The following is a 15,533-nucleotide window of genomic DNA, read 5'->3' as shown; positions in this document are numbered from 1 at the left end:
CCAGCAATGAACCAGGGTTCCACTGTCTTCACATCCTCACCAACACTTGTCATTTTCCATTTTTTCTGGCCATCCTAGTGCATGTGTTGTGTTATTTAATAATATTTTTAAATAAGAAAATCATACATGAATACAATCTTGTTTTAAGAAATTTAAATTCCACCTCTGAAATCTTACCCTATAGCTTATCCCACTGGTTATAATGTGGTCATTGATGTCCTGGAAGAGTAAGCTGCGTTGAGGAGTTTTGTCACTAGCAGCTGAATTTTAGTATCTTTCTCATGCAGAATGCATCACCTAGGAAGTGTCAGGCTTATTTTGGAATGACCTTCTCCTATCACATATACCAACAACTCTTTATAGTCCTTTCCCTCTCTGAAATTGCTTCCTTTGTCTGGGAAAAAAAAATAATTGGAAAGATTTTCTCCCTTTTGAAGAAAACAACTGTCCAACAGTTCCAAATGGGAAACAGGTAGTGTTTGACAAGACATTGCCCTCTGCTGGCTGTATTAGTCGAGGTTCTCCAGAATAGGAGATTTTATACATACATATATATATATATAATTAAGCTCCTATTGGTTCTGTTTTGCATATATATATACATATATATGGAGAGAGAGAGAGAGAGAGAGAGAGAGATTATAAGGAATTGACTCAAGATCTGCAGGGTGAGTCAGCAAGCTGGAGACCCAAGAGAGCCAATGGCATAAGTTTCAGTCTGAGTGTAAAGGTCTGAGAATGGGGAGAGCCAGTGTTGTAGTTCCTGTCTGAAGGCTGGTAGACTCAAGACCCAGGAAGAGCCAATATCCCAGTTCAAAGGAGGAATTCTTTGTCTCTTACTCAGGGGAAGGGTCAGGCTTTTTGTTCTATTCATGTCTTCCACTGATTGAATGAGGCCCACCCACATTAGGGAGAGCAATCTGTTTTTCTCAGTCCATAGATGTAAATGTTAATCTCATTCAAAAACACCTTCACAGAAACACCCAGAATAATGTTTGACACATGACCCAGTTGAGTTGACACATAAAATTTACCATTGGACTGGTCATGTGAACTGCTTTGGAGACCAAACCCAGAGCAGGAAGCTGTGGTGTATTTAAGCAATTGCCCTGATGGGTGTTGCAAGCAATCAAAATTCTAAGTAAGAAATTAAGAATAGAAAACTTGTAAACCATCCCAGAGAGAAAAAGAATAGGCTCAACCATCTAGTTTTCAGTTAAAAGTATTAAAACCAATCGAAACAAGGAGCACGTTGTCTTAGAGAGCAGAGTGATAAAGTAGAAAGATCATGAACTTCAGAATCAGAAACTCTGAGCCTCAGCTACTTTATCTGTAAAATGGGGTAATAATAATCCTTGCCCAACGCTGATAATTCAAGGATCAATATTTCCCAAACTCTTTATGGTTTAGAAAGGACTAAGAATGATTGATTAAACCTGACCAGCAAGAGAGAAGAACTGGTTGTGGGTGAGGAAATGACCAGAATTTGGGAAAAAATAATAATGACATTTTGAGGTTCATAATAATGGCAGACAAGCTTGGGTGGAAATCAGACATGAACTTAGATTAGAGGATCTGAGAAGGCAGACTCCAGGGGGAAAAGGACAGAAAGCAAAATAGCACACAACACAATTTGCAGTCCTACTGCTAGAGACTCTAAGGGAAGTGGTTCCAAACGATGAGGATTCTAAAAAGGGGAAATCTGCCTTCATTACTTCAAATTCCCAAAGTTCCCAATCTCAAGTCATCCAAATGAGATTTAAAAATAAAAAAAAGTCAGCCATGTGGCTATGCAGGGAGACCTCTAAGTGAGCTCATATTACGAAAAGATATATGCTTCCACCCTGGCTCCCGTAGGCCATTCACAACACAGCTGCCAGTGTGAGACTTTCCACTACAAGTCAGCTTACCTTCCTGATCAGCTCTCAGTGATGACAACCCATCGTCTGCAGAACATAACCATTACTTACGGGGTTTACGGGGCCTTATCTTACCTGACCCCTGCCTCCTTCTCCAACCTGACATTTTTCACTTTGTTCACTTTGCTGCAGCCACATGGACCTCATTTTTCCTCACTCACACCAACCCCACTGCTGCCTCAGGTCCTTTGTACTTGCTGTTCTCTCTGCTGGGGTACTCTTTCCCCAGATCTCCTCATGGCTTCAGGTCTTTGCTTGAATGTCATCCCCACAGAGGAGCCTTCCCTTACCATCTGTCTAAAATAGCACCCCTACATCCTTTTCTATCTCCTCTTCCTGCTTTACTTTCTTGAGATTTTTTTTCTGTCTCCTTCACCAGAATGTAAATCCCATGAGGCTAAGGTCTGTATTTTGTTTACTTCAGGGCCTGAATCAGAATAGATGCTCATTATTGCTGAATAAATGATAAATAAATGATAGAAGGAGAGAAAAGATCTAATGATTGATTCAAAACAAACAAACAAAAAGCAATGGTATGAATCCAAAACAACAATTTCAGGAAGGCTAGACCTCAAAATGGATTGAGGCTTTTGAAAACTGCTGAAGACGGATAAGTAAAAGGCCTTTTAAACAGTATAAGGAGGGGAAAGAACAACTTCTTAAAGAAAATAAGTCCTCTTTTGTTGGCATTTTACTTCAAGAAGATTGATCTTCAAACTGAAAAAGGCTAAAAGCGTTGGGAGAGGAGATGACCAGAAACCCAGGTGAGTGGTGATATTGTTGGAATCCAAAGGCTCCATGGAGTGGAGGGTCGCCAGGAGGTCTAGACAGGGACAGAAACAGCATTGTAGAGATTCCCAGAGCCCGAGTGGCAAGAAAGCAGCAGCCTCAGGTCCTCAGGCAGAGCCAGGAAACAGATCTCAGGGAATGCCTGGGTGGACAAATGACCACAAAACCAGGTCTCACACACTACTGCTATTATTACTACTGCTGCTACCACTACACAATGCTGTGGGTTTGCGCATTTCTCTCCACGCCCCAGATGGCAATGCCCAATTCCAAGGCAGTGGGTCTGAATCTCTAGGCTCATGGTCTTTGAACAATTCTGATGAAAGTTGCCCACCTGCCTGTACCTTCAAATTGTGCATGTTATTTTAGGAGATTTAAGAACGTCCTTGGAGTAATTCGTGGACCTCTGAAGTGGAAGTGTCGCAGGTTAAGAATCCTTGTTCTAAAGGTATCTCCCTAAATTGTACCACTGGGATGAATGGTGTAACTCCCAAACCCTAGAGTTGAGGATTTTAGCCAAATTCTGAATTTTTTCATTCATCAAATGTTTATTGAATGCCTGCCATGTGCTAGGCTCTGTTCTAAGCTCTTTAGGTATATTGGATTATTTAATCCTTACAACTGCCCTTGAGGTGGGTTCTGTTAATAAACCCCCTTTGAACCCTCTTGCACTGTTGGTGGGAGTGTAAATTGGTACAACCACTATGGAGGACAGTATGGAAGTTCCTTAAAAAACTAAAAATAGAGTTACCATATGATCCTGCAATCCCGCTCCTGGGCATATATCCAGAGAAAACCATAATTTGAAAAGATACATGCACCCCAATGTTCATTGCCACACTATTTACAGTAGCAAGACATGGAAGCAACCTAAATGTCCACCAGCAAAGGAATGGATAAAGAAGATGTGGTACATATATACAAAGGAATATTACTCAGCCATTAAAAAGAATGAAATAATGCCATTTGCAGCAATATGGATGGACCTGGAGATGATCATACTAAGTGAAGTAAGTCAGACAGAGAAAGACAAATATCATATGATATCACTCATATGTGGAATCTAATTTTTAAAAATGATTTAAATGAACTTATTTACAAAACGGAAACAGACTCACAGATTTTGAAAATAAACTTATGGTTACCAAAGGGGAAAGGTGGGGGGAGGGATAAATTAGGAGTTTGGGATTGACATATACACACTACTATATCTAAAATAGATAAACAACACGTACCTAGTTTATAGCACAGGGAACTCTACTCAGTATTCTGTAATAACCTATATGGGAAAAGAATCTAAAATGAGTGGATATATGTATATGTATAAATGATTCACTTTGCTGTACACCTGAAACTAACACAACATTGTAAATCAACTATACTCCAATAAATTTTTTTAAAGGAACCTTTGACAAATGAAACCAATGAAGTACTGAGGCTTTAGGTAACTTGCCAGAGGTCACATAATGGGATTTCACCTGTCTAGCTCCAGAGACATTTCACCACTACTCCACGGTGCCCCTCAAGAGGTTGGTGTCTGTTCTTCAGAGAGCCAGGTTCATCCACCAACAACAACCTCAGAAATTCTGTCACACTGCCTCTGGTTACTGATCTTTCCAATGCTTTTCAGACTCAGTTTGCCATCATTGGACCTATTTGTATGAGGGATTGCACAAATATTCACCCACATACAACATCTCACAAGGAGATGGCCTCACATCCATGTACAAGGTTACACTCTAAATTGAGAAAAAATGTTTCGGGGGGGCGGGTTCAAGGCTGCATACCCCCACGTCCAAGTTTTGTTTCCTTGACATCACCATGTGCACTTCTGGTCAGGACACTTGGTGGAATAAAGGAAGTTTTTCAGTAAAAGAGACATGTATGAGTTTGCTGGGGCTGCCAAGACAAAGTCCCACAGATCTGGGGGCTTAAACAACAGACATGTATTGTCTCCCAGTTCTGGAAGCTAGAAGTGCAAAATCAAGGTGTTGGCAGAATTGGTTCCTTCCGAGGCTGTGAGGAAAGGACCTGCTCCAGGCTTCTCTCCTTGCCTCATAGATGACTGTCTCTCTCGGTCTCCTCACTGTCTTCCCTCTACGCATGCCTGCATCCAAATTTCCCTTTTTTCTGAGAACCCCAGTCAGATTGGATCGGGGCCCACCTTAATGAACTCATTATAACTTGGTAAAGACCCTATCTCCAAATATAGTCACATTCTGAGGTCCTGGGGGCTAGGACTGCAACGTATCTTTTAAGTGAACACAATTCAAGCCATAAGAAGGCACAGTGGTCAGAAAAAAAGCCACAGAATGCTGGAATTTTTAATGAGTTAATAAACCCTTGCTACAGGATCAACAAAGCTGGCAAATGAGGAGGCGTGACTGTGAACAGAGCATTTTACTCGGTACAAAGCATGGCTACGAAGAAATCAAAAGCACATCTGTGCCCTTCCCTTGATAAATGTTCGGTGTAGTTGGGGAATCTCAATGAGGCCATGTAGCAGGTAAACAATTTTCCCTGCAAACACTCAGAAATGCAAACATGTCATTTTATTCTCTTTTAATTAGACTTAATCAAGCTTCCAACCAGACAAGCCATCCTTCCATTAGTCTCCGCACCTGGTAGCTTTTCTGAGGGGTTCACAGCTCTGCCAGGATTCTCGACACTGTGGCATCCTCTCCATCACACTCCAAGGCTGTTTGGGACCACAGCCCTCTCAGGGCACCTGAGAAGATCCAGCTTGAACCACTGGACTCCAAGTGACTCGGTGCCTTGGAGCCTCTCTGTCCTGGCACTCCACCTAGTGGCAAGGGACATATCTGCAAGGCTGCTGTCTCAATTCTCAATTCCAGCTAGGAAGGAGACCACAAATACTCCTACCGTCAAACAAAAGTTTTTCTGGAAGGAGGGGACTCCTAGGTCGAGTTTCACAACATGAGAAGAATACAGATTTGGGCGGAAATGGGGGCTATATTTCAATAGGGACGATGGCAGGGACATAAGTACGTATATAGAAATTAACCGTATACCAAGGATAACATATATAGGCACTGATTAAGGACAAAACAGTCCAAGTTAAGGAGGAAACTGAGGCTCAAGACAGTTAAGTCACGGACTTCCCTGGTGGCGCAGTGGTTAAGAATCCACCTGCCAATGCAGGGGACACAGGTCCGAGCCCTGGTCCGGGAAGATCCCACATGCTGCGGAACAACAAAGCCCGTGCACCACAACTACTGAGCCTGCGCTCTAGAGCCTGCGAACTACAGCTACTGAAGCCTGCATGCCTAGAGCCCATGCTCTACAACGAGAAGCCACCGCAATGAGAAGCCCGCGCACCACAACGAAGAGTGGCCCCTGCTCGCCACAACTAGAGAAAGCCCGTGCGCAGCAACGAAGACCCAACGCAGCCAAAAATAAATATATATTAAAAAAACACAGGGGATTCCCTGGTGGTGCAGTGGTTGAGAGTCCGCCTGCCGATGCAGGGGACACGGGTTCATGCCCCGGTCCGGGAAGTTCCCACGTGCCGCGGAGCGGCTGGGCCCGTGAGCCATGGCCGCTGAGCCTGCGCGTCCGGAGCCTGTGCTCCGCAACGGGAGAGGCCACAGCAGTGAGAGGCCCGCGTACCGCAAAATAAATAAATAAATAAATAAATAAATAAAATTAAAATAAAAATTAAATAAATAAAATTTAAAAACACAGTTAAGTCATGTCCCCCGGGGCCACAGCTGCTGTGTAGAAGAGTTGAGATCTGAAGCAGGTATGAGTCAGTCTAAATGCCAGGCTCCTTTCCTAAGCAAGATAGTGGCACAAGGAAGATGGTACCACAGATCATCTTGGGAAAAGACAGGACAGAAAAAGCAACTAGGAGGACATTACTGCATTCCAAATTTGGGTTGAGGTGGTGGCTTCAGAAATGAAAAAGGAAGAGGAGGATCAGAGTGGCTACTGTAGGGAAATCTTGGTGACATAATAGATGTTCAGTGCAAAGAGGAGAAAGGCGATGAAAATGACAAGCCTCTACACCATGGCACTCACAAAGAAAAAGGGGAAAGGCTTAGAAGACTGAGGGTCAGCAGGGAAAAGCACAAGAGGCGACTTGGCTTCCAGATACATCAAGTCCTGATGGTGAGGTTTTCAGAATTGGGCTCAGAGCCCCTGTGAGAGTTTGGGGCACTGGCGATAGGGATTTGGGTCACTAAATATGTCCCGTATGTCACAGCATGGCACACCAGGATGGCGTCATTGCTCCACAGCTGTAATCAATGAAGACTGATAACTTTTGCTACAAGTGAAGATGCACAATATTCCAGTGACTTCAAGAATATAGGATGTTGAGGGCTTCCCTGGTGGCGCAGTGGTTGAGAGTCCGCCTGCCGATGCAGGGGACGAGGGTTCCTGCCCCGGTCCGGGAAGATCCCACGTGCCGCGGAGTGGCTGGGCCCGTGAGCCATGGCCGCTGAGCCTGCGCGTCCGGAGCCTGTGCTCCGCAACGGGAGAGGCTGCAACAGTGAGAGGCCCGCGTACCGCAAAAAAGAAGAATATAGGATGTTGAGCTGAGCGGGTCATGAGACATGGAATGGAGGAGGGAGCCACTTGCTGCAAGACACTTATCATGAAGGCCGTGGAGGGCTCATAAAAGGGTATTTCCTGGCCTGTGGCAGAACTTCCCTTCGTGGAGTGAGCTATCAGGGAGTAAGCAGGTCTAGGCAAACAAAAGGGTGATTAAGTGTGTAGTGAAATGACTACCGGCTGTTTTTTACAGAAATGTGAGTGAGCTGTAATTGTAGGTAAAGTGTTGTTTTGAGTGTATTCTCCCTTTGAATGTGCTTCCAAAATTCCTACTATTTGAAAGTGTGACAAAAACAAGAATTTAAAATCTGATAGAGGGTGAAAGGACTTCAAAAGGGCCCCCTAGGGCACCCAATGTGCATTTTCACCCTTGATGCCTGGTCAACATTCTGGGTCCAGGAGCTCTTCCATGTTGAAAAGGACAGGAACTGAGATTCCTCCTTTTTTTTTTTTTTGGCGGTATCTCCCCATCTCTCCACGGCATCCTCATGGGAACTGATGGCGGCTCCCTCTCCATCCCCGGCCCTCCATCTCCCCACACCCCTCTGCTCCAGCCCCATGTGAAGGCACTTCCGCTCCCTCTCCATCCACATCCCTGCCACCTCACTATGGTCGTCTCTGGTCCATCTTACATCAACTAACTTCAGCTCCCGCTGCTTCCCAATGCCCAGCCCAACGCGGAATGCCCTCTCTCACTCACCATCCTCCCACACCCATATGCTTCTCTACTCCACCCTCAAATGAACCAACCTCTGTTTCCCTTCCCCCCAACTCCACCTGCATATCTCTGGTCAAGCCCCACATGTAGGAACCCCTGGTCCCTCCTCCCCCTTCCCCCAACTCCCATAGAGCTCTCTGGTTTATGCTAACGCAAACCAGTCAAAATCTTGTATCATCAAAATCCCGCCCCCACTCTCCCACAACTCTCTGGTCCAGCCCAACATGAACTGAACTATGTATCCTTTCCCTCCCCATCACCCCAAACCCACTATAGTTCTCTGTTCCAGCTGAACATGACCTAACACCTGCTGCCTTCCCCTCCTCGTCACCCCCAAGCCCATATAGCCCTGATCCGTCTGCACAGAAACCAACCCTTTCTCCCTCTCCCTCTCCTTTCCCCACCCATCACTTTTTCCTACTCACATGGATGGACCTCAGTCCCTCACTTCCCAGTCCCCAATTATCTTTCTGCTCCATCACCAGTTGACCTGACCTCTGCTACGTCTCCCAGTCCACGCTGCCATACTCCCCCAACATCTCTGGTCCACCCACAGGGGCTGACCCGTTCCCGCTCTCTCCCTGCCCATCCCCCACCATCCCCCTCCAGCTCTGTAGACCATCCATCCTCAGGAACTGACCTACCTTGTCTCTCCTTCCCTATCCACCCCCACACCGCCCAGAGTTTACCCAACCACTCTGCCTACATCTCTTGGTCCAGCCCCACATGAACCAACCTCTACTCCTCTCCCTTTTCATGACCCTACTCACCCTACACTCTCTGCATCAACTGCACCTGCGCTAGCCTCGCCTACCATTGCCTCCCCCCATCGTTCCCATCCCATCAGTCTATCTGACCCAGCCGCACATGAACTGACCGCAGCCTCCTCTCCATCCAAATCTCCCCACTCCCTTGCAGCTCTTTTCTGCCTCCACATGAACTGGCTCCAGATCCTCCTGCATCCCCATCTTCCCGACCCTCCTGTGACTCTGCTCCAGTGCCACAGCCACGGATTCGTGCAAACCTATCTTAGAATGAGAGTCATGTACCACAATGTTCATTGCAGCTCTACTTACAATAGCCCGGAGATGGAAACAACCTAAGTGTCCGTCATCGGATGAATGGATAAAGAAGATGTGGCACATATATACAATGGAGTATTACTCAGCCATAGAAAGGAACGAAATTGAGCTATTTGTAATGAGGTGGATAGACCTAGAGTCTGTCATACAGAGTGAAGTAAGTCAGAAAGAGAGAGACAAATACCGTATGCTAACACATATATATGGAATTTAAAAAAAAAATGTCATGAAGAACCTAGGGGTAAGATGGGAATAAAGACACAGACCTACTGGAGAACGGACTTGAGGATATGGGGAGGGGGAAGGGTAAGCTGGGATAAGTGAGAGAGTGGCATGGACATATATACACTACCAAACGTAAAACAGATACCTAGTGGGAAGCTGCCGCATAGCACAGGGAGATCAGCTCGGTGCTTTGTGACCACCTAGAGGGGTGGGATAGGGAGGGTGGGAGGGAGGGAGACGCAAGAGGGAAGAGATGTGGGAACATATGTATATGTATAACTGATTCACTTTGTTATAAAGCAGAAACTAACACACCATTGTAAAGCAATTATACTCCAATAAAGATGTAAAAAAAAACCCAAAAAACCTATCTTAGAATGGCTGCCAGACATACATATGGCAAGCACATTATGTCTGTCCTGATCCTTAGGGATAACACATTACTTGCCACTCTCCCTCCCTCCAAGAGATTCTGACTTTATTTCATTGAGGAGAACATTAAGCAGGAGGGGATAAGAATGTTTCCAGGGTGACAGCTAACAGTGAAATGGGAAGTAGGGCCCAGTTTTTTCACTCGTTTCCAATATTGTACGTCTTTTATCAGATCATATGCCTCTTATTAAAAACCAGCAATATGACAAAGGTCAAATCCTCACAGGAAATGCTGTCAACTCGACTTTGGGGACAGTAATCATAAAAGCTTCATGGACCCACATTTAACCAAAAGCTTATGTGACAACCATACCAAAGGAATGAGTGAGAACAAATACTTCTGAAATGCCTCCTTCTCGGCACTATAAATCCAGGCCCTTTCTGTTAAGTTTTCATTGGCCCCACCAGCGATTCTGAGTTAAGCACCACTCTTCTCCCTATTCACAAACAAGGAGACTGGGGTGCCTAGAGAAGCAGCTTGCCCCAAATTACACAGCCAGAAAGTGGTGGAGCCCCTGTGAGAACCCAGGTCTGAAGCTACTCTGGGCTCCCCCCACATACCTCAGTGTTTCTCAAGGAGAAGTCCCTCTGCAGGAGAGTTGTCCAGGGGACCCCCAAGTCCTCCAGGATGCCAGTGTCCAGAGATGAGGCCCATGGTCACACCTCTTTAACATGCACCCCACATAGGGTTGCTAGTTGAAATACAGGACACCCAGGTAAAGTTGAACTTCAGATCAACAATGAATAAACAACAAAATGTCCAAATGGGATACACTTGCACTAAAAAAAAATTGATGTGAAATTCAAATTAACCTAGGTGTTCTGTTTTTATCAGCTTAATCGGTTTTCCATTCCTCCTCATCCCTTCTTGCTTCTCACCCTCAGCCTGGGGCAGAGACTTTAATGCCATCTGCCGGGATTTCTCTTATAGGTCATCCCATATGGGGCCAGGAGGGCGGTAGACAAGGTCACTGGACCCGAACCACACAGAGATTCTGAGACACCATCCAGCAAATAAACTGACCACCAGAGGTTGGCTAAGCTCAACCTACTGTCATAATCACCTGGCTTTCCCCAATTTGTCCCAAGCACAAATTACCAATAAGACTCTTTTCCAGCTGTACACTTTGCCAAAACTATTTTTTTGGGCATCATTTAGGCTTATGCAAAACAGTCAACTAATTTTAGAAACTGATGGGTTCCCAGGGCAAAAAGCAATTCGCATCCATAGTAAAGGATCATTTTGTTTTCTGTTCACGGGCTGGCAAGGAGTTTGGGATCTACCAGGTTACATTCAATGAAATGGTTTAGAAGCTGAACGCATAGTCAAGGCTAAAGAAGTCATCCTTAGAGAACAAGAGCTCAAAATAAGAAAGGTTTTATTTGAAGACAAAACAAATAGCGCGCGTGCGCGCGCACACACACACACACACACATCCAAATGCAAGTAAGAGAGTTCACTGGGTTTTATAAAAGAGAAAGCTGCAGGCTTCCCTGGTGGCGCAGTGGTTGAGAGTCCGCCCGCCGATGCAGGGGACACGGGTTCGTGCCCCGGTCCGGGAAGATCCCACATGCCACGGAGCGGCTGGGCCCGTGAGCCATGGCCGCTGAGCCTGCGCGTCCAGAGCCTGTGCTCCGCAACGGGAGAGGCCACAACAGTGAGAGGCCCGCGTACCGCAAAAAAAGAGAGAGAGAGAAAGCTGCACTCAGGTGCCAATTAAAATTGGAACCATTGAAGAGATGCCCCCTGCTTGTGGTGACACAAGTACAACGTGTGCCTGTGAAGAAGTTGCTCTGCGGTGGCATAAATGTGGGAATGCGGGACAAGAGTTAAGCGACACAAGGCAGAACAGCAGGTGTGCAAAAGCTCAAAGACCCTCTTCTCCACTCTAACGTGCTCTCGTGCTGTCCTGGGGAATTAAAGCAGTCAGTAGGTCACCTTGCAAAGAACCTCAGTTTCAAAGAACACTTTCAAAAGTTGAAAATAGATTCAGAGTTAGTACTAAAGTCATACAGAGAGGTCAGTGGGGGAAAAATAATTTACGTTCTCAAAAACCAGGCTTCAGACAACAGCAGGCACGAAATCGAGTTCTACGTGCTCGCGTTATAACAGATGACACTGATCTTAATAAAGGCTGGTCTTCTTCATGATGCGCAGGAACTCGTGCTCATTGACTTCTCCATCTCCATCTCTATCGGCCTCATCAATCATTTCCTTCAGCACAGAAAAGATTCCGGTTAGATTAATTCATAAATGAAACGAAAATGTGACTAAGTAACAGGCTTTTAAAATGCTACATGAATAGACAATTGTGGTCCACCTGATGCAAATGTGCTGCTTTTTATAATGGTTTGGGTCCTGAAAAGTCATTTGAAAACCAAGCCATACTTTGCCACATGTGTATCACCTAGAAGGAAGCTCAACGATCATGTTGACTAGGGAGATTCCTAAAACCTAAAATAGTAAGTAAAATTGTTCACGTGTGTATTTTTTTGGGAGCAGCGTCCATAGGTTTGTCACACTATCAAAAGAGAAATTAAGTGGTCAACAGAGCGACGAGAGAACACTAGTTTTCCTTCATATGTAACCAGAGAAAATGTAAGTCAGAAAAGTCACACAGGGCTCCAGGCTGATGCATCACAAACCTGCAGTTCCTCATCGGTGAGGTTTTCACCCAACTCCTTGGCCACACGTTTTAGATTTTTGAACGATATCTTCCCGGTTTCATCATCATCGAAGAGCTTGAAAGCTTTCAGGATTTCTTCTTTGGTATCTTTCTCAGACTTAACAAGTAGAACATAAAACACATGAATACGGAGACAGTCATGACTCATACTTACTTGGCTCCTGCAGCCCCACCACCGCCCATCCCCCCTGCCCTGCACAGACATCTTGGTAACAGCCTTCATGACCACAGGGGCTAGATCACAGAAGATCACACATCAACCAGGGTAGAAAAAGGGGACAAACGATGAAATTATTAGAAACCCAGAGGCTAAAAAGGAAATATAAAGGATTGTATTTAAAACACTTTCTGTATAAACCAAAGAGAAAGTAGATTTGTTTTTAAGATATACAAGCAGACGGTGGAGTTAAATTTAGGGGAAATATACTGCTTAAGCTGGTGGAGGAGGGAGAATCTTGGTGAGGGGGGAGGGGGAGGGAGGAAAGAGAAGACTATTTCACTTGTTACGAGATCACAAAGCGTTACTGGGATCCCAAGTACTCTAACAGAGGAAAAGAGTAAGATCTCCAAGAGCTCCAAGTCCAAATATTCCTGAAACGTAGCTAAAGATAGAGTGAGCCTCTACTAAGACCAATCTGGGAATCAACCTTGAATGTGGGACAGCTTTACTAGGTTTTTACAGAATGTTAAACTTCCTGAACTCTTAAACTAGTCTCTGAAGAAAAATATAGGTGTGATTAGATCATTTCAAAGCAACAGGATTATTAGAGTAGGAACGGGCCTGTGCCCTGGGAAGCACACTTGAAACACTGATGGAGTTACTTTTCCACAGGCCAATAGAACATAGCTGAGCCACATTAAGGAGGAGCCAGGAGGTCAACGAAAGAGAAATGGACCAATGTGAACATCTTTCCTGGGTGGGACACTCAGGGGACTGAGGTAGACTGGTGAGGTGTCATCTTAGAGTCTCTCTGGACCATTTGGACCCTTTAAAAGGGTGACACCCAAGAGACTAGAAAATGGGTGAATTCAACCTTGGAAGTGGTGAAAGACCAAATCCTCAGTGCGATAAAAACACAGCCTCAGGCTGAGGCTGCCCAGAATAACGACAAATAGGAGAGAAAAGAATTTCAAACTTTAAATACATGGACTTTGTCTTGTCAAAATGCGAGACACTGTAATATTGTTGGTGTTATGAAAAGTTTTACTGCTTGTGGGTATCACACTGACATACCAGTTGGAGAAAGGTAATAGCAAAAAACATGAGAGCAGGAAGACTTTTACTTCCTTTCAGAGGGTAAAATGACTTTCCCTGTGACTCTGTGGCCTTGAAGAAAGCCAAGTAGAACCTAAACATCGTAATTCTCAGTCACAAATACTCTCCTTTATCTGAACTCTCCAGTTTGTGTTAACTTTTCTTCAGTGAAGACATTTCCATATCGAGATTCAAATTTGTCCACCATTATTGGTGGAAAATATGCTGATCATCTTAGCTAACTTACCATTTTCTGAGTCATCACAGTCAAAAAGTCGCTAAAGTTCATTTTTCCTGTCCCTTCCTTATCGATTTCACTTATCATTTTCTTGATCTCTTCTTTCTTGGGTTCAAAGCCCAGTGCCCTCATTGCCACCTACAACAAAAAGAGGATCATCTCAATAGGCACATCTAAGCCCAGGCGCGAAACAATGACAGTGCTGAGGGTGTTAAGCCAGCATCTGCCACAATCCTGTTAAAATGACTAAGAAGCACTATAACATTAAGCAAATTGATATGTGCGCTCAATTTTATTTAATAATTCTCGAGGTAAGTAAAGACAGGAAAACACAGCACAGAAGACAAAGAGGCAGAGAAAAGATAAGTCAGCAGAGCAGGAATGTATAGCGCTTGCCTTAAGTTCCTTAACATCAATTGTCCCAGTTCCGTCAGCATCAAAGAGATCAAAGGCTTCTCGAATTTCCTGTTTCTGCTCTTCAGTAAGCTCCGGTTTAGGACTCATCCTTTTCCGCTGGGCAGTTGATGCCATGTTTGCCTTCTTAAAGTTAGAGGCCTTTATATGTTTTACAAACACAGAAGCACAATATTAAGTAAGAGTCCACATTTTACATAAAATAGTTACAACCACACGTATTTTAAGATAGCTTATACCAACGAATTCCAAAACTTTGCTTAACAAACTATTGTTTGTAGAAGCAAGGAAATGCCTTGTTCTTTTGGACGTCTCTTATGGAAAAATCATCCCAAAAGAGAGCTAGCCAAGGAGCTGACTGGGGAGAACTGTACAGATAACCAGTTCTCCCTGAATCTGGGAATCCTAATTATAAAAATGTCCTTAGAACGCTACTCTGCTTCACTCTAAGTTCTCCGATTTTCTGATTACTTCTAGATTTAGGCCAAATATTACTAAGGTAAGATATATGTTCTGTCAATATCGAATAATAAAATTCAATCCCCTTGGTACCTCTGAGCCTTCTCCAAGAAGCTCAAAGCGTTTCCCTAAGTCCCTATATTTAACATTTTAAATGCATTAATCATCAAACATAATAAACTGCCCCCCAGCTCTGTGTGGAAACTTTGGTAGAGGCGGCCAGAAGGCCAGAGTCAGAGAGGGGTCGGGGCCTGGGGGGAACCCGAGTCTTTTTTGCCCAGGGACGGTCACCGAAGGGACTGGAGAAGGCCAGGGGAACCCGAGGGGCGGGTAGGGGGCGGCTGTGGCTGAAGGGGACACAGCGACGAAGCACAGGCCCAGCAGGGCAGCCGGCATCTCTACCCTACCCTTCCGGGAAAGCTCTCAGAGGAAGAAGGAGTGCGCCAAGGCCGAGAACCGCGCAGGAGAGGCGGCGGGGCCTTGCCAAGGCCTGGGAAGGGCTCAGCCTCTGGACGCGGGGTTCCAGACGGCGGCACGCACTCACCATCGCGGATGGACTCCACTTCCCGTTGTTACGGCAACCGACGTACACAGTGACTCGACTCCGTTCCCACCGCCCCGCGCGCGCGGCGTCGCTCCCCATTGGCGGACCGCTCGCTGCCGCTCCCCATTGGCACAGGGCTGGAGTGGGTGGGGCTAATCTGAAGAACTCCCGGCGCAGGGCCGGGGGCTGTGCGCTC

General features: G+C 45.3%; 1 protein-coding gene across 2 annotated transcripts; it reads right to left on the bottom strand.

Annotated features, from left to right (window-relative positions):
• Positions 1 to 11,102: 11,102 nt before the first annotated feature.
• On the bottom strand, positions 11,103 to 15,472 carry CETN2 (centrin 2). Of its 2 annotated transcripts, none has more exons than XM_004325771.4 (5): positions 15,338 to 15,472; positions 14,317 to 14,475; positions 13,930 to 14,058; positions 12,387 to 12,524; positions 11,103 to 11,955 (listed from the first exon to the last, which is right to left on the bottom strand). In XM_004325771.4, exons 1-5 carry the CDS (start codon positions 15,434 to 15,436, stop codon positions 11,866 to 11,868), a joined length of 615 nt encoding a protein of 204 aa, XP_004325819.2. In that variant the 5' UTR covers positions 15,437 to 15,472; the 3' UTR covers positions 11,103 to 11,865. The 2 variants fall into 2 exon arrangements, with proteins under 2 accessions (XP_004325819.2, XP_073655348.1); XM_073799247.1 differs by lacking the exon at positions 15,338 to 15,472 and adding an exon at positions 15,201 to 15,333.
• Positions 15,473 to 15,533: the final 61 nt, after the last annotated feature.

Source organism: Tursiops truncatus, chromosome X (genome assembly GCF_011762595.2).
Source record: "Tursiops truncatus isolate mTurTru1 chromosome X, mTurTru1.mat.Y, whole genome shotgun sequence".
Taxonomy (NCBI): domain Eukaryota; kingdom Metazoa; phylum Chordata; class Mammalia; order Artiodactyla; family Delphinidae; genus Tursiops; species Tursiops truncatus.
Note: the sequence above shows the minus strand (reverse complement) of the source record. Positions and strands in the feature narration are given on the sequence as shown.